Source organism: Theobroma cacao, chromosome 10 (genome assembly GCF_000208745.1).
Source record: "Theobroma cacao cultivar B97-61/B2 chromosome 10, Criollo_cocoa_genome_V2, whole genome shotgun sequence".
Lineage (NCBI taxonomy): Eukaryota > Viridiplantae > Streptophyta > Magnoliopsida > Malvales > Malvaceae > Theobroma > Theobroma cacao.
The window spans coordinates 3,773,262-3,795,605 of NC_030859.1; the positions used below are offsets into that span (position 1 = coordinate 3,773,262).

The 22,344-nt window shown below is 34.0% G+C and overlaps 3 protein-coding genes across 7 annotated transcripts; 2 read left to right on the plus strand and 1 right to left on the minus strand.

Annotated features, from left to right (window-relative positions):
- LOC18586369 (MLO-like protein 6) lies at positions 639 to 5,563 on the plus strand. 2 transcript variants are annotated; one of them, XM_007009730.2, is made up of 15 exons: positions 639 to 1,003; positions 1,486 to 1,543; positions 1,635 to 1,870; positions 2,054 to 2,170; positions 2,261 to 2,321; positions 2,838 to 2,926; positions 3,229 to 3,303; positions 3,416 to 3,510; positions 3,597 to 3,646; positions 3,892 to 3,932; positions 4,023 to 4,196; positions 4,309 to 4,344; positions 4,425 to 4,492; positions 4,613 to 4,673; positions 4,793 to 5,563. In XM_007009730.2, the coding sequence occupies exons 1-15, from the start codon at positions 878 to 880 to the stop codon at positions 5,228 to 5,230; spliced, it is 1,725 nt and encodes a 574-aa protein (XP_007009792.2). In that variant the 5' UTR covers positions 639 to 877; the 3' UTR covers positions 5,231 to 5,563. The 2 variants fall into 2 exon arrangements, with proteins under 2 accessions (XP_007009792.2, XP_017985033.1); XM_018129544.1 differs by having other exon boundaries at positions 644 to 994.
- On the plus strand, positions 6,967 to 10,954 carry LOC18586370 (probable ubiquitin-conjugating enzyme E2 C). Its single transcript, XM_018129197.1, has 6 exons — positions 6,967 to 7,287; positions 7,849 to 7,876; positions 9,229 to 9,459; positions 9,897 to 9,960; positions 10,048 to 10,107; positions 10,509 to 10,954. Exons 1-6 carry the CDS (start codon positions 7,151 to 7,153, stop codon positions 10,562 to 10,564), a joined length of 576 nt encoding a protein of 191 aa, XP_017984686.1. The 5' UTR covers positions 6,967 to 7,150; the 3' UTR covers positions 10,565 to 10,954.
- On the minus strand, positions 11,043 to 21,508 carry LOC18586371. 4 transcript variants are annotated; one of them, XM_018129194.1, is made up of 8 exons: positions 21,379 to 21,508; positions 14,685 to 14,842; positions 13,391 to 14,131; positions 12,879 to 13,315; positions 12,237 to 12,329; positions 12,018 to 12,153; positions 11,285 to 11,445; positions 11,043 to 11,172 (listed from the first exon to the last, which is right to left on the minus strand). In XM_018129194.1, exons 2-7 carry the CDS (start codon positions 14,782 to 14,784, stop codon positions 11,300 to 11,302), a joined length of 1,653 nt encoding a protein of 550 aa, XP_017984683.1. In that variant the 5' UTR covers positions 14,785 to 14,842; positions 21,379 to 21,508; the 3' UTR covers positions 11,043 to 11,172; positions 11,285 to 11,299. The 4 variants fall into 4 exon arrangements, with proteins under 4 accessions (XP_017984683.1, XP_017984682.1, XP_017984685.1 ...); XM_018129193.1 differs by having other exon boundaries at positions 11,170 to 11,445; XM_018129196.1 differs by having other exon boundaries at positions 11,170 to 11,445; positions 13,391 to 13,702; positions 21,379 to 21,506.

Here is a 22,344-nt window from a genome sequence, read left to right on the forward strand (position 1 = left end):
AAAAACCCACAAGGAAAAACAATAGACAAGGTTTTGTTTTATAGGGGTTTACGTGTAGGACTAGGGTACAGTCTAGACTCCAAGACCCTTTGTAATAATGACTTGTACATGTGTTAAGCGACCCTTTTAGTATTTACTCCTTCAATCTTGGAGATGGGTTTTTTCTTTTTTTTTTTAAATTAATTTTGACAAAATTTATATGTTAATTGATATGAAGTAATTGTTTTCTATAATTTTTTAAAAAATAAGCTATGTTAATATTCAGAAAAGATGATATGAACGAAATCAATTCAATATTAAACTAAATATTCGGATACAAAATAAAAATCCCATTCTAATTTTTTTATGTTGAAACAATAATTTATCCTAAAAAATTTGAAGAAAAATATGTAAATTATAACCTTAATTCTTCTGTTTTTCCTGTTATGAGTTTCTGGTCAATCCGGCGGGGCCATGGCAAAACCGCGCCGGGGGGGGGGGGGGGGGGGGGNGGGGGGGGGGGGGGGTCTCCAGTCCACTGGCACTCACTCTTTGAAATAGTCAAAGTCTTCTTTTATTTGTAATGGTTCTATGACTTCCTCTCGAGGACAAGGAGATACACGTTTTTTCATTCAAAGAAAATCAACTATAAATAAGTATTTCATTAATAAACTTCTCATCAACTGTCAAACAAAATAGAATAAAACTTTTTATCAGCTTGGTCCTATACCTTTGTCCTGATCTCATAATCATCATCATCTTTTCTTGCTGGCTTTCCTTTGTTAGTTATAACACTTGGGTTTGGAGCAAAGTTCTGTGAACGTTTTTCCTTTTTGTTGTTGTTGAATAGAATTTTAAGTAAGTTTGTATAGTTGCAGAAGCTTGCAGCAATACATCAATGGCTGAAACTTCTAATAAAGCACGTTCGTTGGAGTATACACCGACATGGGCAGTTGCTGTGGTGTGTTTTGTGTTGGTTGTTATTTCGATCATCATTGAACATGCCATTCACATGGTAGGGAAGGTTAGTGTTTTGAAGTGTTTAGCTCTATTCTAAATTTGGACTTTTGTCTGCTCAGAATATGAAAGAAAAAAATGATTTACTGTTTCTTATAGTTCAAGGCTTTGTTTGAATCCAGTTTAGTCCAAGGAAGGTTGAGTTCCTGCAATCAGAGTTGCACTTGCCACCATAGTTTTCTGTGCAAAACTTGGTGTTTCAGACCTTGAATCAAAGGCATAGCCTAGTTAATTCTCACACCTGTTCTGAAAGAAGAGGTCTTCAAGTAAAAAAAAAGAAAAGAGCACCCTTTGTTGGATTGAGTTTACTTTAAGAAAGATAATTAAGAGTTATTGCAATAATATGGAGATATGAAGAAAACTAAATTGGAGCTCTGTTCATGAGGAACTTATCCTTTCTCTTGGAATAGTACTAAATGGTTCATTTTGAATGATGATTTTCATAGTTTTTGTTGGTTGTACATGACATTCGTGCACCCTTTTCCACAGTGGTTGAAGAAGAAGCACAAGCCAGCTCTTTATGAAGCACTTGAGAAGGTTAAAGCAGGTAACGGACTGATACTGGTATAGTCTTGTTAGTTTTGAATTGAAAGAAGCTGTCATCAGACACTAACAAAATTTCATTTTCCTTTTTGAAGAGCTTATGCTCATGGGATTTATATCCTTGCTCCTGACAGTAGCGCAAGGTACCATATCCGGTTTTTGTATACCAGAAAGCATAGCAAACACTTGGCATCCCTGTGGTAAGAAGGCTGAGACTAAAAAAGATTCTGAAAAAGATTCTGAAAGCACTGGCAGAAAACTTCTTGAATTCTCAGACGTCAGTACTGTTGCTCGGCGCAGTCTTGCATCAAAAGAAGACACTTGTCCTGAGGCAAGATTACCACTTCTTTCCTGTCATCACTTCTATTCCATACATAGTTGACAGTTTACTTTGGTAATAGAAGGAAGGCAGATGGATGTAAATTGTTCATCGAGGAAACAAGTTTCCTCATTTAGTTGAATTAATTAAGGAGACTGGAATCTAATTGACTGAGAAACTAAACTTTTATTGCAGGGAAAAGTTGCATTTGTATCGACCTATGGTATTCACCAGCTCCATATATTCATCTTTGTGTTAGCAATTTCCCATATCCTCTACTGCATAATAACCTATGCTTTGGGAAGAACCAAGGTATTTACAAAAAGAAATGCAATCTCTCTGCCATTTTCCAGTCTTTCTTCTGCCTGTTTTTCCCTTCTTAACTGATTGCTTGGACTGCAGATGAGGAAATGGAAGGCCTGGGAGAAAGAGACAAGGACAGTTGAATATCAATACTACAATGGTATGTTATCCAAATTGAAATCAATAAGAGCGGTCTAATAATTAGATTGATATTACTGGTAAATTTCCTGGAAGAGCTACCTCTCCCTCTCCAGGGTCCCATACTCGATAATGATTTAGTTAATCTGCCATTACAAGAAAGATTGCATAAGACAAACTTTTGTTGGTCAAAAGTCAAATAAATCTATGATCATCTACAACTGTTTGAGTCAATCAAATCATTTCTTTGTGGAGATTTACATAAAAGTAGACCTGGACCCTGTATATTAGCCACAGTATTTTAGTATCTGTTAGGGAAGTTTCTTTCACACTCTATAATCATCAAAACAAGCCTGTTTTTCTTTTTGTTTATTATGATACAAGAGTGGAGAAGCATGTCTCCAAACTAGATCTCTAGCCAGAGCCCCATTTATCTAATGACTTCAGCTAAGCCTAGGTGGTCCTATTAATCATAGCTATTTGTTTATTTATTTAATTTTATAAATGCTATATAACTGAGTTGACTTTTCTAATGCAGATCCAGAGAGGTTCAGGTTTGCAAGGGACACCTCATTTGGGCGCAGACATATGAACTTTTGGAGCCGCTCAACCTTATCCCTTTGGATTGTAAGTAGCCAGATGAAAATTATTAACATTAAAACCACCATTGAGGCACCTGGGTATCTGGTTCAATGGTTAATGCATGATCTTCATGCTCAAAGACATGATATCCGAATCAAAACTACCATTGAGAAAGCAAAATATCTTATCAGGAATAAGTATATAGTATTATCTATGGTACTCTTGAGATATTAAGTTTGGATATGACTCTCCTAAGTGAAACTTTTTAACTGTCACTCTTCTCTTGTGATCATTAGTCACTTTAAGCAAATTTTAATGGTTCTCTGTTTTTTCACTTTTCCTATCAGGTGTGCTTCTTTAGACAATTCTTTGGGTCGGTTACAAAGGTCGATTACCTGACACTGAGGCATGGGTTTATCACGGTAAGCTTAAGGCATGGAATTTTACATATGCCAATATTTGTGCCATCTACTCACAGACAGGTTTCTTAGTTCCTGTTGCTAATTGGAAGTTCAATGTACTGTATGCTTTCAGGCACATCTGGCACCTGGAAATGAAACAAAATTTGATTTTCAGAAATACATCAAGAGATCATTAGAAGAAGATTTCAAAGTGGTAGTTGGGATCAGGTTAGTGCTCTCAAGCATGTAAATCAACATTTCTTCAGTTTATTAGTTACATTAGCTTACTAACTTAATGTTGCATTGGTTTGCAGTCCAATCATATGGTTCATTGCTGTCTTGTTCCTGCTTGCCTATACACATGGTAAGGACTTAATGATTAAATTTAAAGTTCAGAACAAGACAAAACCAATTCTAACAAGAATTTTCCTTTTCCATGTTAACTTGGATGGGAGACAAGGGCTACATAACTTCCACAATTGTTGGACCTTAACTCCCTATCTGCTGATACTTTGCCGCAATAGGAATCTGTTAATACTAATATATGAACATAGTTATGGATCCTTTTAGTGTTTGCCGACTAATGAATATGTTGCTCTTTATGGACAGGATGGTACTCTTATTTGTGGCTACCCTTTCTCCCCTTAGTTGTAAGTACAATTCCATATTTGATATGGTACATCTTTTATAGAGGATGTAGCTAGAAATAGGATCTCATACCCTCAATTGGGACTTTGCAGATAATTCTAATGGTTGGAACCAAGCTACAGGTGATCATAACTAAACTGGGACTGAGGATTCAAGATAGAGGTGATGTGGTCAAGGGTGCACCTGTGGTTCAACCAGGCGATGACCTCTTCTGGTTTGGACGCCCACGCTTCCTTCTTTTCCTCATCCACTTAGTCCTCTTTACGGTAATTTTCCTTCATATTTTTCTATTCATGGATTCCTTTAGTCTACCAACATCTAAGCATCATCATCATTGTGCTAATGCTCATGTATGTTGATTCCCCATTTCCTCTGCAGAATGCATTTCAACTAGCCTTCTTTGTGTGGAGCACGGTAAGCAAATTCTACAAGTTCAATCCTTCCTGTGACTGTTTGATCAGCTTATCTAATAAGTACTTTTCCATCTTTTTCAGTATGAATTTACCATAAAGTCTTGCTACCATGAGCACCTTGAAGATATCATCATTAGAGTATCAATGGGGTGAGTTCAAAAACATTCAAGCATTGGCAGAATCTTTTTGACAAACATTATAACTAAAGATTACAGATTTGACAAAGTGAAAAGCTTGCTGATAAAATGCAAAATTTGCAACATTTCCAGGGTCATTATACAGTTTCTTTGCAGTTACGTGACTCTCCCACTCTATGCTTTGGTGACTCAGGTCAGATATCAATCTCTTATTCTGATCTATATGCCATTAACTAGATGGATATTAAGCTGAAAATTAAGCAAATAAATCAAAGACGCTATATGTAATTTGTCTGGTTTGTTTGTTTACAGATGGGAACTAACATGAGACCAACAATCTTTAACGATAGAGTAGCAGCTGCACTCAAAAGCTGGCACCACACAGCAAAGAAACACACTAAACATAGCAAGCATTCTGAGAACACAACACCATTTTCAAGCAGGCCAGCAACCCCAACTCATGGGATGTCTCCTGTTCATCTTCTGCATAATCATCCCCGAAGTGTCGAAAGCTACCACACATCTCCTAGGAATTCCAACTTTGAGAATGATCAGTGGGATCTCGACTCCCCTCGCCGCCGTGCAATCAATGATTCTGTGCATGATAGACAGCTAGAAATGAGGGAAGTAGACAGGACAGTTCAAGAGTACCCTAGCTCCTCTTCACATATGCCTCAGCCACCCCAGACACTTCGAACACAACATGAAATTGACATCAGTTCATCAGATTTCTCATTTGCTAAAAGATGATCGAACTCATTCCAGATTCAGGTCGGACTAAAAGGGACAATGCTGCTAACATTTGTCGTGTACATTTCTTGGCACATGCCATACACTGATGTCAGTCTGCATGGAAACCAAAGGGCAATGGAGATTGGACACATGGAAATTAACCAAAGGCACAGAGAGAGAGAGAGAGATTGGACTACTTTTTCCTTGTTGATACTTGCTAAGTTTTTTTTATTCTTTATAGCATCTTCTACTTGCTGTACTTTACAGTTTTGAATAACACTTTATCCAGCTTTACAATTTTTTATCTTCCTTTTTTTTTTTGTTCTTGAAATAAGCAAGTAACTTTATCAAGCCATAATACTTCAAAAATTTCTTAAACTATTCAATTATTCTTTTATTGTATTTCATTGCTATGACTATTTAATTTTAAGACTGGATTCAGTAATTTTTTTAAGTGATATCATAATTAAAGTAATAATAATAATTAAAAAAATAAATAAATTCATTAACATAATTAATTATATAAAACTCTTATTGTATGAGAAAAAGATATACAATTAATTAAATAAAAACAATTTAACATGATTAATATATAACATTCTCCTATCTATGTTAATTGTTTATTAATAAAAAGTTTTAAAATTTAAATTTTTATTATGTTTAAATATTTTAATTAATTAAAATATATAAAAGAAAAAGTTGCCCATCACTTTTATTGTAAGTATGATTATANATAATATATATATATTTATATATATATATATATAAAAGGAGGATTAGGATGGAAGCAAAGTGTAAAAAAAAAAAAATTGAAAATTTGGTTGAGTTGCCATTAATCATTGAACAGTCAATGCTGGCCACAATCCATTATTCTTTGTTTAACAAAAAAAAAAAAATGATTGATTGATTGATTGATTGGATGCTCATCCTTTTTGTAAATATGTGTGGTTTTTATATGAGATTCCCTTTCTTTCTTTATCTTTTTCAAAAATCAAACTATTTATCATAAGAAAAGAAAAAAAATAATCATGCTATTATTTGTGGAAAATTGCTTTTAATTTATGCTGTACCCACTTGTAATGTAGGGTCCTTGTTTACCAATATGTTTTATTTTGAGGTGGAAATAAATTGGTTTAATTAAAAGAAATATTAGTATATATTAAAACAAATTTTGATCTTTATTTATTTATTTTTGATAGGAAAATTTTACTTTATTTTAAAGAATTTATTTGATGGGTTATCTGCATGATAATTTAAAAAACATCGAATTTAAATCCAAAAATATTTTCCAAAAAAGCCCAAAATAAACAAAAATTTTAATATCTACTAAAAAATATTATAAATGGGAGTTTTCAATTAAGCAATATGTAGTTAATCACTATCAGGCAAAGAAATGATGAAAATGTCCTTTTTTCAAAAGTTTAATTTTTATTAGACCAAATTATTCAAAAATGTACTTTTTATTTTATTTTATTCTATTCAATTTTGTATTATATTTTACACATAACCTTTTTATTTTTTAATTTGATGTAAATAATATCTTTTGCTTATTATATTATTATTATTTAATTTCAAGCATCTTCATCACCCTTTCTCTTTCATAACAAAATATTATTGTAATAATAATGAAAAAAAATAAATAATTAAAATAACAGTAAAAAATCTTAAATTAAAAGACTATTTGTATTTTAATATTATCAATATTAAATAAACAACCGTCGTGGCTGCATTATACTCGTTCAGATAATAATAAAAAAAAAAAACAAAATAAAAAAAATATTTAAAGAAATCTTTAAAACGGCTCTCGATTCATCGATTAATCATTTCATTTAAAAATAATAAAAACTGATTGATTAATTTTCATTTGAAATTCCAGCGTTCAACTCTGACCGTTGATATCGTCGATTCTCTTTTTCAATCTTTCTTTTGATCGTCGCGATGGAAGACCGGCCCAATCGAACGGTGGACAATTCGTCGACCTCGCCGCAGCAGCATCAGAGCCATGCAGCAGCCGCTTCATCTAAGCAACCCGTTACCGCTCCCGACGCCGTCGACACCACTTCCGTTACTCAGAGGTAAAAGGAGAGAATTGCCTTTTCTGTTGGTTCCCGCGAAAATTTGAGATAAAAGATAAGAAAGGAAAGAGATTTTTTTTTTCCTTGGAAGTTTCTTGGCGTTTCTTTTTGATTCTGTTGAAAATCTTGGAAATGAAAGAAAATCTTTTCCTGTTTGGTTCTCGGAAAAAAAGTTTTTCCTTGAATTTTCTGTCTTCGTTTCCCGGGAAAATTAGTTTTTGTTTTCTTTTTCTTTTTTCCTTTTCTTTTTGGGTCAAGTTTGATATTTAACTTAGTAAAAAGTTGCTTATGTTTGGTCCGTTGGTTTACTTTAACTTAACATAGTTTAGTTGAAAGGTGTGTGTGTTTTGTTCAAGTATAATATCAGGCTTTGAAAAAATAAAATTTTGAAAATTCTCATATATTTCATTATTTTGGAATTTGTTTGGTTGCTCAGAAAATTATGGAAATGAATAAGAATTTTATGCTACATACTTTTATGAATAATTTTTTAAAATTGAAATTTGAATTGAATTCAAGGATTATTTTGACATGGCATTTGTTGGAATAAATTTTTTGCAGGCTACAAAAGGAGCTGATGGCTCTCATGGTATGTGAATCCTTTTTACTGTTCTAATTTTGGAAACCTCATTTCTTTATTTGATGTTTTGTTTGGTTTTATCTTTGTTTTATTGGATGAAGTATCATTGTGAAAACAAGGCTTGCTAGAGTTTTATCAATAGTGATTCTTTATGTGTCAGCATTGTTATCAAACCTTGATTAAGTGATTTTAATGATAATATCCATTTTGAAGGGTCTGAGGTATGTTTAAATGGTCTATAGAAGGAATTAGGCACCTAGTTTTAAGGAATGGCAGCTTACCTGCTGATTGTTGTTATGTTTTCATAGTATTGGATCTTCTTTTTCCCTTTTCCCTCATTGGCAATTAGGGGAACGGATGCGACTTCGTCTATGGAGGAGATGTTTGGTTACCAATTAGGCTATGCCTTGGCCACAGTATAATTTCTCATCTTAAATTTAAGTCTAAAGTGGAGCTGGTGGTATAATATGTCATGTAAACACTGAGAGTTTCATGTATGCTTCATCAAGTGTATATGGCATAGATCTCCTGAAAATAAATCTAACTTGAAATGGAGATTTTAGACTAAAGCACGAATTAGCCCTTGAACTATCTCAAATTTTTCAGAAAAGCGTTTATTCTTTTATTGTACCCAAGTAAGGCCTTATTCTATGATTTTTACCAAAATAAGCTCTTTTGTTCACAAACAGATGTCACGTTATATATGTGATCTTGACGGTTGTTAAGCTCATGGCCAGTTGACATCCTTCACACTCATGTAATAGTTTATGTGGCTTTTCTAATATGGCGAAATTGGCTGACTAGAATGACTGTCTTAGGAGGGAAGTTTTTCCCATTTAGCCAATTTCTTCATGTAAGGAAAGTCAAGTCAGCATCCATGTGTGCAGAAGATGTCAGGTAGCCATGGGCCTAATAGCTGTTGAGGTCATTTGATAAATTTAAACATATTTTCGTCAACATAAGGGTTCATTTAGGACAAATCATAATATAAGGGCTTATTTAGGTACAATAAGAAAAGGGGGCTTATTTAGGTAAACTAAGAAAGTTCAAGAGCTTATTTAGTATTTTAGCCAAGATTTTAATGTGACATCAGATATGGTTTTGACTTTTTAGGTTACAGAAGGTTGATGGACTTGAGTGCATGCAGACGTGCACACACATCCACATTTGTTTGAGCACATTTATATTCACAAGCCTGCAAAAACATTTACTTTAATAAGAGAAAAGAAAAGATATGGAGTCAAACGACTCAAGGGAGAAACTGATCAAACTTCAAGGTAGTAGCATGCAGATTCCTGCATGTGGGAAAAACCTTTTAGAGCACTGCTTCATGGAATATCTGATATTGTTTTCTGCTGCAGATGACTGAAGGAGATCTTGGAGTGTCGGCTTTTCCTGAAGGTGAAAGCATTTTTGCATGGATTGGCACAATTGAGGGTGGAAAGGGAACTATGTATGAGGGTTTATCGTACAAAATTTCTATGCGCTTCCCATTGGACTATCCTTTCAAACCACCACAAGTAAAGTTCGAGACAATGTGTTTCCATCCCAATGTCGACCAGTTTGGCAATATTTGCCTTGACATTCTTCAGGTATCAATTTACTTGGTATATAGCTTCCAAGAAAACTCCTGTGCTGCTGAAGATCTTAATGATGAGATAAAAAGAAAAAAGGATTCTTTGATCCATTTTCTTTGAAGTGTGGACGTACCTAGTGAAATTGGTTGGATGTTTTAAGTTAATTATATCTAACCTTGAAGGACCTAGGATAGTTGATGTTAGAGTTTGTTTTGTAGCACTTTCTGGTTCCAATATCTGGATAGTTGAGAAGAGGGTTGCTCTTAAGACTGATCTGAAAATTCTTCATGTTTACAATTGCTGGAATTGCTAGAAATTTCTATATTCCCTCGCTTTGCCTGCTACCTCTTCTAGTTGCATTCTTATATACTTGCATAGTGGAATTGCAGTTCCAGTCTCTGTTTACCAAATTTTTCACGATACTCATAAATCCTTACTTCATATTATTACAGGATAAGTGGTCTTCTGCTTATGATTGTAGGACCATTCTTTTGTCTGTTCAAAGTCTACTAGGAGGTCTGCTTGCTCTTCTCTACATGTTTGATCTATGAAACAGATAATTTCTTTGTCATTCTGATTGCTTAAGAAATTTCATCCATGCAGAGCCAAACCCTGAGAGTCCTCTCAACACCTATGCTGCAGCATTATTGAACAATGAGGAAGGTATGAACAAAAATTAGCTTTTCGAACTAACACTTCCGTTTTGATGTTCTTTCCGGTTTAAATGCATCCAGATCACTGCACCTTTTCTTTAGGTTGATGAGTTATGTGGCTTAAGCATTACTAAGCTCAGAAATATATAATACCCTTTTTTACTGCTCTGCATGTTCCATCGATGACTGAACTAGCATATCTCCATCTAAACATTTGTCGAGATATTCTAGGTAATCAAAAGAGCATTGCCTTCTCGATTTTTGTTGGAATCTTTTGCCACGGTTTTGCAGTACTAGAGTTTGCAAATTATGGTGTTTCAAATTTAAATTTCAGTGCAGCCAACAACTTTTGATATGGAATAGAACTTAATTGTATCAGATTCACCATGATATTTTCTTTTCTTTCTTCAGATTACAGGAAAATGGTCCAAGAACAGTACTTTGGTGAAAAAACATCAGAGAGCTGATATGCAGAGAGTCCATCTTTGATTCCATATCAGCATGTCTGTTTTTTCTGACAGAATTTCTCGACAAAGCTTCAAAGGAAGAGCAATATAATTCAGAATTTAATAGCAGTGGCATCAATCAATGTACATTCAATCAGTAACCCAACTTGGAATTTATATCATGTTACACAAGAAACACACGGAATTTGCATGAATCTGTCTTTCCATAAATATGTTTGTGACATCACTCTTGTAATTGCAAGCAAAATAAAGTCTATAGTGGAGGTAAATTTCTTGAGTCAGACTAAAAAGGGGTGTTCATATTCTTCTTGGTAACATATTGTATCAGTCTACCTCAATAAATCATTGTGGAGTTTAACCAAATGAAGAATTAAGAGTTGAGGGTTTTTATTCTTTTTTGTTTTTGTCTTTCCCTTCTTTGGGCACCTTCCTCTAACTATGATAGATGCATGGGATACATATTTCTCAAATTACATGCGTATGAAAGTCACCTTCCAAATGTATAGAAATGTTGCTGGTAATCACTGAATATGACACTTCTGTTTGTAGACATGGGGCTTTTTCTGTTCATGTATGAGCACATTATATCACAGGAAAGAGAGGAAAGACTGAAAAGAAGAAATGGCATTCGAAGCCAAGTTTGTTCAGAAATAAGTCATAAATCTCCATGAATATGTACAAAAAATGGGGTTTAAAGAGAAAAATAAACCATAAATGTACCAAAGGTAACTTGAATCATTCTTCCTTTGAACCATCAGCAAGAGCAGGTGCCTTGCATATGGGGCAGGCATTTTTCACTGCCAACCATCTTTTGATGCAGAGAAGGTGGTAATCATGTCCGCAGCGCATCATCCCAATTCCATCACCGTTCTTGTACTCCTGCAGGTTTAACAAGAAAAGAGCACAAGCTAAAATTCCCCAGTTGGAGAAAGTTTCAAATGAGATGGAATATATCAAAAGGGACAAACAGGACTTCCAAACCTCAAATCCTAAGAAATTACTAACAACTAGACGTGATATCCAAGGTCATGTATTTTCACCTTTTCTCTTCATCACGAAAATCTTGAGAACCTCTCAGATATTGGCAGGATTTAAATCCCCATAAAGAAATCTTTCGTCTTCTGGGGCTATAACATTTTGAAGACTGGGAAAAACCATTCCAATCAGATGTTCCAAAATAACTAACCATTAAAAAAGGGTTTCATTTTGACCTCATAAAATTCTTGTTTTCCGAGCTTGTTCCTTAGTTGGACGAAGCTCAAGCCTAAACCATAAGACAAGGCCTGTTTCCTTCGCAAAGCCAAGTCTAGGTGATCTATAAGTTGAGTTCACTTGATTTATAGTATTAGGATAATAAATGTATATAGGGCTTGCTTAACTCTCGGATACAAATATTCCATTGGAAAAAGAATGCTTGGATAAAAATTAATCAGGCAGAGCAAACTGCTTCTTACGAGGCAGATGGCACAGGTTGCTTCCTGCTGGTTCTTATCTGAAGAGTATATAGTCTCTTTCAAGCAGTTTGACATTACATCTTCAGACAATCCTGTGTTGACATTCCCTATTCTTTCTCCGAGGGCAAGCAGTTCCTATAAACAGAAAATAACTGGAAGTTTATACGAGCTCGTACAGATATATGAGAAGAAGGGGGTAAATAGAAATAAACAGCAACCTCATAACTCATGTTGTCAACATCTAGTCTCATATCCCTGTACTGATCAAAGGAATTTCTGGAGCCATATAAAAATGAGCGATCCTCTTGAGCCTGCAAAAAATGCAACAGCAATACATGATCAATGAGAAGTTAGATGATAAAAGCTATAAATTCTATTCATATCGTAATAACAACCGAAGCACAGAATAGGACAGGACTAGAGTGCTACAAGCTTATATAACAGGTCCAGAAATCAGATATAGCTCAAGAGATTAAATGATGTGGTGCAGGAATCATATCCTTAAAGTAATCTGTCTTTTCACCTGTTTTCTATTTACATGAAGTGAATCCATACAATATATGCTTATCAGCATATCTTAATAATTTGGCATGTATAATATTATGTGCTTTATCAGTACGGCTAACTCCATAACAGAGACCAAAGGCTCACACTTCCACATCATTAATGGTAATAATTTACAAAAGTAATGATGCCAAAAGAGGAAATGCACCAGAATGAAATGCAAGAAATGTACAGGCAGAAAAGTAAAATACCCTACTTGCAAAATATAAAAAGCTTGAAGCACCAGCAGCAGTATAAACAGGGATATTCTATGAGCTTATCAGGACCAAGATAAACCAAAAATGACAATTACACACCTCAGATCCCATTCTATCATGTGCATTCTCTGCATTTTGGAAAGATTGGAATCTCTCAGCTGCTATCCTTGACCTTGTGTCTCTACGGTTACGCCAACTTCTGGCAGAAAATGTCCTAGAATATCTGGAAGGATAAGTTTCTGTGAGAGACGGAAGACTATTTTCTGTGGGAGCTGTTTCTTGAGGCCACCAAGAAGACCTTAGACCCACACCTTGAGGCCACTGAGAAGACCTTAGATCCACACCATATGAAGGAACTGCACTTTGTGAATAATTACTATGGATCCCCATAGCAGCCTGGTCATGCAGAATAGGAAAATATTGGGCTGATGAAACAGGATCTCTGCCTGAAACAGAGTCATGGCTGTGTCCACCAATTCCTGCAGTACTTTCTCCAACAAAGTTTTGATTTGTCTCGTATCTTAAGCCAGTGTTTCCTACAATTGTATCAAACAATTTTATTAGAAATAGTTCAATGAATAAGAAAAAGAAGTAATGTATCTTCAACTAACCTGATATTGCAAACCCTCCCTGTGTTGGATAAGAAATGCCAATATTATTTTGATTGTAATTAGTTGCACCAGCACATAAGGAAGTAAGATTCACTCTACCAGAATCACTTGACTGATGAGCAGTTGGCCAATAATGGTGTGAAGAATAGCTTGATGGATGTATTTGTCGTTGGTTGTGCTCCAAATCATTTCTAGGTCGGCTTCTCACATTCCTCGGAGGATTTTCATTGCCATTTGAGAGGTTGCCTCCCCTATAATGTGATAAACCAACAGTACCAGAAGGGTAATTTGGATAGTCTGTAGCTTGTTTATCTGGATGAAATTCAGATGAGTTAGATGAACTTCCTGCACTATAGTATCTGCTTGTGCCACCTCTCTCACAGCTTAAAGAAATTCGGCTTTTTCTTTTAAATAGTCCTCTTCCGATATTCATTCCACAATCAAGTAAACCATCCCCAACTTCACAAACAGCAAAACTGTCATGGTGAATTGAATAGCTATGGCTGGTATCATTCACTGGGGTTGAATATAAGCTTCCAACTCCAGGGAAGTGCGGGAAGGAGTCATAAGATGGGCAGGAATGAGGAGCATGAACTTGTGAATCTCCCAGTCGGAGATTTGATGAATAATGCTCAAGTGGCCTACTTGCTATGTACTGTGGAATGGCAGAGTATGGTGTACTTCTAGGAACATTTTCCATGGGATAAACAAATGAACCATTTTCAGGAGCAATAGCCCTTCCTGCCCACAATATTCAGAAGAAACAGACACTATTATGCCCAAGTAACACACACTATATTGTCCATCGAAGGTAGCATTGTTGGTGAAACCTTGGTTGCTTTTTTAGAACCAATTAACAGTTTTGGCTGGTAGAAATCAATTTTACATTGCCAAGAAGATTAACAAGAGAAAAAGTGAACTGGCCTATTGAGTTCATTTAAAATCTACAATTTAATATATAGTGTCTCCAATATGAGAATTTATTTACAAAACAAATTTTAGCATAAAATTCATTTCCAAATGAAACTGAAATAAATTCCATCCTCATTCGTTTCCCAACATAGCCTAAAAGAAGAAATGTTGAAGCTTCAACAAAGGATCGTATTGAACTAAATCTCACATCAAACTTCACATTATCCCAATAATTGAGAGAAGCTAACACCCTACACAGCAAATTTCCAGTTGTTTCTAGATTTTCCGATCTGTATAATCAGTGTGCATCACTCAATAAAATAAAATACTAGGAAAAGAGCATCTGATGAGTGGGATGGCAATGTAAAATCATCCAGAATACCTCTATGCATATAGGGCTGTTCAGCTGTTATACTATTTTGATTATGATTCTGGTCTATCTTGAACAATTGCACTGCACTTGTTAACTGTCTATGTTCCATACCCTCTGCACATCAGATGATCCAGAGTCTAGAATCAGAAGTGTAGAAGGACACCAACCTGCATTTACATGGGACAGGAGGTAGCTGAAAAGTTCAAATGCTTATCAACCATGAAATAGACCATAAATTGGTGAAACAGATGTATACATAAACCCAAAGACACACAGAGGCATTATATATGAGTATTCATATACATGAGTATTATACTTGACAAAACAAATTCTAATTTTAAGTATTAAGGAAGCCATATTAATATGTTCACGCTAGTTAGTACAAATACATGGAAACAGAAAGAAAAAGGATGTGACCTCACAGGATCAGAGCTTAAAGTTCAAGCATTGATGAAGACATATTACATCTCAGATGTACATACATAGGAAAAAAAAAAAAAAACAAAATGATGTGATCTCATGACAAAGAGTAAAAAATAAATAACACACCTTGGAATGAGCTTCTTGAAAGATCTCAAAATCAGCCAAAAGAACTCGAAAAACAATAGGTAAAACATGGTGCATACGCATGGAGATGCAAACAACAGAAGTTGTAAAGATGGATTACCGATGAGAAGCAGAAATGGAAGAAATTGGATAGCAAATGAAGTTCAAAATATCTAATACAAGCACGCTCAAAAAAATAAAAGATCATTGGTAATCTTTGCAAGCATCTTGAACATATTATTTTGATTCAGATGCATATATGGTAACAAGTACTGCAGAATAAGCTGTAATCTCAAAAGAGAGAACAGTAGTGGCAGTATCAGGTCAAGATTGACTTAAGATAAAGGAGGTAGCAATTTGAGACAGAGATCGAGCTACAGAAAATGTCATATTGCACTAAACAAGTGGCAAGAAAAAACAAGACATTCATAAGGTTATGAGAAAATGAGATGGTAATTTTCATTAAGGAAGTGCAAAGATGGACATGCTAAAAAAATAATGTTTGTGATAACAGATTGAGTTCTAAAATTATATAGAGCTTCAGATGGAAACCACCAACAGCTTCCTACACCCATAACCAACATTATCAACCAAAATTTCTAAGTTCTATACATGATTTCTCTTGAATAAGAGAGATTTAACAATAAGAAATGCAAACAACAAAGCAGAAATTCCTTGTCAAGGGCAAAATACTCTATGAAATCAATATTGTGGCAAAAAGGAAGACAAAGTTCTATTTTCAATTAGAAAATTACAAAAGCCAAGCTCCCATCAAAAGGAAGAGAATTAGAAAAGCAGATTATGCCAAATGAGACTTTGATTTTTTTTTCTTTTTGTAGGAAATGAGACTTCGATTCTGTCTCTTATAAATGCAGATGATAAGTACTGCTAGCAAGGACCAAATTTCCTCTTTTTATGGCAGCATATTAACCTGTTCCGTGAGTTCAGAACCTTTATGCTTCAAGAAGTAGGCTTCATCTGAAACGATAAGTCTAATTGACTTCCATTAACAACTTAGTATGTCCGAACTCCTCCCATGTATCATTAAATTTATCAAAGCCTATCTACACTCTACATCATACAACATATATCTCAAATTTTTTTAAAGACAGAAACATATTATACTATAAAATGTTTCAATAAAATGTTTCTACCCATTTAAAGTAACCTCTAAGTTATGCTGCAGCAACGAAAAATGTCTTCCTAAGGAAGAAAGATAACAGCCCAACCTGAAAAGTTACATTAATAAGGAAAGCTGAGGATGAGAGCCTTAAGTGACGGATTCAAATCAAGACAAACATTGAGAAAAGAAAAAGTAAACATTGGTTATCACTGTCTGCATATACAAGAGAAAACATCAAGCCCATTTAAATTTGAAAAATCCATAAACCTAAAATGATAAAACAAAAGTTGCCATTGTCAATTCAGCAATCTATTACCCCACAATAAGTCACTACAAGCAACTACATCTATACTTTGAAAACTTTGATCTCAGTACAGAATATAAACCACCAAATATACTTATATACTATTCTACACCAGTAACATCACCCTAGTTACAAGGTTGTCCCAAACATTTAAAACAAAAATTCAGATACGCCATAGGGGAATGACTCCTTTCTAAAATTATATCTGATTTTACACCTGTTGAAGCCATCACATGTTAAAGGGGGTCATGAAAGGAAAATACTGCAGCTTGTAAAACATAATGTCTATGTAACTGCTTGAGATTGGGCACTTCAGGCAAAATTGAGCCTAAAAAAATTCCAGATCAATTCTCAAAGCAACTCTAGACAGCACATGAATGGACTTCATAACCATCACAATGATGCTTTCAGGGGTAATGAGCCATAACCAATGGACACCAAAAAAATTTGTCATGCAGTCACAGAGAGTGAGACTGGCATCATATGTCTAAACCATCCACAACCCAATGATTTACCACCGCACACAACTTTTGGTGAACGCTTAAAAAGAATGCAGGTAACTCGATGTTGCTCTTTCCATGCACTTATGTGATGCAAAAGAAAATTTAAAAATATTGGTAATTATCAACTCTATTACATTCTCATCATCCTCCTTACAACAATCATCATCACAATCACAGCAAAACACTCAGCAGTTATCTACATAGTACAGTTCCTCTAGTTGGCACTTCGCAACTGCTTGAAAAAAGTTTCAACAAATTGTTAGATTGCAATATGTGCTTCTTTCATTACTACTGCCCAGACACATGATGTTAGACAATAAGGAAGTTGATCATCTTAGAAGAAGTAGATAGTTTTAATAAAATGGAAGGTGTGAGAATATTGGAAAATATCAGATGACAAGAGGTATAAAGGAGCTAGCAGAAGCAAATCCAATAATTCATGCAACTGACTAAGATTCTGTCCATCTATTTATTTGACTGCACCCAAGAATGGAATTCCTAATTCTCTGCAGCAGCACTTCCTGGTACTCCAACTCTAAAGAACTCAACTGCAAAAGAAAATGATCAACACAAGATATCCCACCATCAGAATACCTCTTGAGGGAAGACAGTCCACCTATGCCACTAAGGGCCCAAAATAAAATACTACAATATATGACATACCACACCAGTAATGGATATTCCAAAATAAAAAGAATATTATGCCAAAGCTTTCTTGCTTTTTCAAGACTTCATTCTAGAGTGCTTACAATATCCTATAGTTCTAAGTTCCAATGCCACATCATCCTTGAAATGATCAGCACAATTACATAATACATGGCTGTGAAGATCCCCAAGCTTAGATTAAATAACATATGTTGACATTTCCAGTATGAAAAACTGCACAACAGAGGTTTCAAACTTCTAGGAGCACAACCACTTCCTTCCCCAGTATAAAACTGATTTCTAACAAAATATACCAGCTGTATGGGCACAAAGAATCTTGATATGAAGATAGAAAGCTCAAAAAGGAAAATTCTTTCTTCTGTTGCTCAATGTGACCAAAAAGTGCCTGCAATGCAACATGTACACTTTAGATAAATGCTAATAACATAGAAAATTACCAAGCTTTCAACCAAATCTTGGTGATCCTTTTGATGGCTAGCAACAAACTACTAACCAGAAGCATTAAAAAAATAGGAACACGTACCTTTAACGAGTTTTTTTTTTTGTTAAAAGAGAACATTTATTAGAGGCCTTCTTGCAACAGAATGAATGAAGAATCTGATAGAAAGTCAATGGAGTAGGCACAGAAAGTTGTTGGAAACGAGAAGTGCTAACTAAACATTTATCTGATCTGAGGAATGTTTGACAAAATACATGTTTCAAAGAAAGATGGGGAGAGAGTTATTTAATAACTAGTGGATTTGCTTGCATGAAAACAAATACTTTCAACTGGAACATTTCTTGTAAATGTCCAAATATTGCTGCCAGCAATTATCCCTTAAATACCCTCTGACACCCAAAAATAGCCCAAGGTTTCCAGAAGTTCTATTTGTCCACAAATGAAAATGAAGAAGACTGAAACACAGATAACTAAAAGGAGTAAAAACTTACTGGCAAATAAATTGCTAACACGGACAGAACTTAAAGAGAAGAACCCATCTCACTCTTCAAGAGAAGAAAGAGGCACAGAGAAAGTGAGAGACAATCAAATTAAGCTTCAAACTAACACTCTTAACTGTCATTTCCTCAGCAGAACATGTTAATAACAACCTTCACCAAGAGAATAACATTAGATTAACATGAGAATATCATCCTTCATCATCTTAGCAGAAAATGAGAAAAACAAACTTCAGCATGTCATGTCCTATCTCCTTTGAGAAAATGTTGATGCACTACCCAATTAGATTCTTACAAAAGGAGGTCACCATCACCAATGACATTTCTAAGCCTCTTGATGTTCAATGGCAAAGCCTTTGAAAAGGCAAGGTTCAATAAGTGTCTACTAGTCCAATATTTTCAAAAGCTTGGGGGTTTTTTTTTTTTCTTTCTACAGTCATTGAAATACATCTAATGGCTTCAATGTCATGGTTGCATCTTCTCATGGTACAGTTTTTCTCCATCAATCAAGTCTTTTGCATCTAAGCACATCTGAAACTAGTTTAGATTGTTTTCTTTGTAGCACTACCTTCTTCTTTAGCAATCTGGATGTGAAACTTGTTAAACTTACAGCATATATATATGAGATCCTACAAATCTCTCCAATTCTATCTCACTGAAATCTTTAAGTGTTCATTCATAACCATGCAATAGTCCTCCATCAAATATAACTTTAGTTGCTTTCTTGATACAAGTACTTTCTTTTCTTTGTACACTAGTTAATCAACCTAAGATCTTAGTACTTTATTCTGTTTGTCATTCTGTGAAGTTGTAATCAAAATGAACTTGACAGCTTCAAGAGTAGATTTATATATATATATATATATTTGCAAAAGAATTACAATATATAACTAGATTTAAAAGATTTTAAAGCTTATTTGGAGTTCTGTTGTGGCTTCACTTTAAGCCTGAATTAATTATTTCCACCTACAGTACACCAACCCAAAAATAAATAATAATAAAAGAAATATTTTCTACCCTAACACTAATATATAGTTTTTACATTATATATATATATTTGCAAATTAAAGCTTATTTGGAGTTCTGTTGTGGCTTCACTTTAAGCCTGAATTAATTATTTCTACCTACAGTACACCAACCCAAAAATAAATAATAATAAAAGAAAAATTTTCTACCCTAACACTAATATATAGTTGGTACACACTAATTTTCTGCAATTAACAGCATATACTCTAATACTTAATTGTTGCAGCAACTCAATGTTTGCGCATTTAAATTGCTAGGTTTAATCTAACAAAAATACAGATTATGGAAAAGAGAGGCTTTTATTAGGCAAATAATACAAGTACAAAATGAGATAAGGGGAATTCTTCTAAAAGGAAATACATAGCATCATGTACAACACAAGAAGAGGTGCCAAAAGGGAAAATACAAACGTGCTAATCAAGCTGATAGAGCATGTAAGTTTTCAATGAAATTATCAAGAACTAATCATTAAAGAGGAGGGGGGCTAGGGGAGGAGAAATCAGTTGTGAATTGGGTTTTCTTATTATATTATTAAAGTTGCAGCTCAAGGCTCTCCAAGATCCGACCCATCAACATGTAGTTTATCTCCGAAGCCCTTAGGACCAGATATTAAAAACAGCAACTCCCTTTCTACCCTAAATCCCATAGCCTCTACCCTTGCATCTCAAAGCCCCAATATAATGCTAGAGTTCCACTTCTGAAGAATTATCAAAACCTGCACACCTAAAGAAAGCAAAGCAAATGGAAACTGTTTCCTCTCTCCAAACAAACAGCCAATTTCAACAAGACCTGGTTAGCCAGAAAAAAAAAACCCGACAAACAACCATAGTAAGATATTAGCCAGCTACCATACTGCATATTGCCATATATACCATACCATTACCTTCATTGCAACAGTTTAACACATTGCTTCCGAAGGAACGCCCCGACAATTAAAATTTAAGACTCGAACTTGGAGTTCTCAAGTTTATATTGAGCGTACCTCTCCCATTACATAGTTCAAAGACCCCATGAGTCTCCATATGTAAAAGAACAATTTAACACATCCTTTTCACATTAATGCCATAAAATTGTCCAAAATTGTTTTTAATACCCTCCAGTAACCAGTTATCTTTTGATTCATTCGACCACAAACGATAAACAAATTTTCACCTTAAATACCAGTCCAGTCCCATTGCTTTTCCTCACTATAATTATTGTTTGTATAAAAGCGCATTTCTGTCACAAATACAAAGAATCATAAACTAATACTACAATATTTCATTTCCAAGAAATATCTCGCCAAATAAAAATTTAAAAAAAATCCCACAATTAAGAATAATTTCCTAGAAATTTTTCGCCAAATGACATAATCTAGTACATAATACAACTGTAGTTACAGATACATATCACCCGAGTTAACAAATTAAATAGAACAATATGACAATTATTCAAAATTAAGATAATTATTTCCAAGAGAATTCAAACAGAAAAGAGAAATTTTCATCGCCGAAATCAAGCATCAAAAAGATACTAACAAAAAACATTTATCGATTACGATTAAATTGATCGGATGATGATTGATCAAGGAAACGGAAAAGTTTTCACCCGATAGATTACCTTGACCGTTCGATTCAACGTTGACTGGGAGAATGTTCAACCGATCATCAGGTGGCCAAAGAACGCGGAAACCAAAAAATAAAAGTTTCTGACAAAAATGAAATTACAAGCGGCTTTTCGGGGACTCTTCTCTTTGCTTTTATATACTAAAAGAAAATTCAAAAAAATTAAAAACTTTATGAAAAAGAGGAGTAATCGAGTGCGACTCGAGTTCTGAGACCAGTTGGTAGGATCAAAAAATCAGCGAAGAAGGGTACATCTGGAAAGTCAATAGAAGCCACGTCTCCTTTCTATTGACGTGGCGATTACGCAGAAGAGTAAAGTTTGGTGCGCGTGAAACTGCTAGTAGATAATCTTAACTTTTTTTTTCTAGCCCTTTTTGGTGTTGGGCTACTTTCACCTTTAAACATCGCTTGCGAGACACGTCTCCTTTTTTTTTTTAAATAAATTTTTTTTATAAATTTAATTTTTTATAAATAAAAAATTNTAAATCAAATAAATTCTTATAATTAATAATTATCTTAATTAAAATATCATTTACCATTATACATTATTATATTCAATCAAACTTTTATATTTTTATTTTAATTCAAATAAATTTTTATATTTTTATTTTAAATTAAATAAATTTTTTATAATTAATTATTATTTTAATAAAAATATTATTTATCATTTTATATCATATGACACGATATATTAATATATTCAAATTGATAATGATATGATATAACATATTATAATTGATAATAATATAATATATTGATTTAATATTATAACATAATTATATAATATTTTTTACTTTTCACGTCACTTCATGTCAATATCATATATATATATATAAAATAATAAATAATATTTTAATTAATAATAATTAATCAATTATTAATAATAAAAATTTATTTAAAAATTAATTAAATATAATAAAAAATTAAAAATTTATTTAAATTTTTTTAAAATTTAAAAACT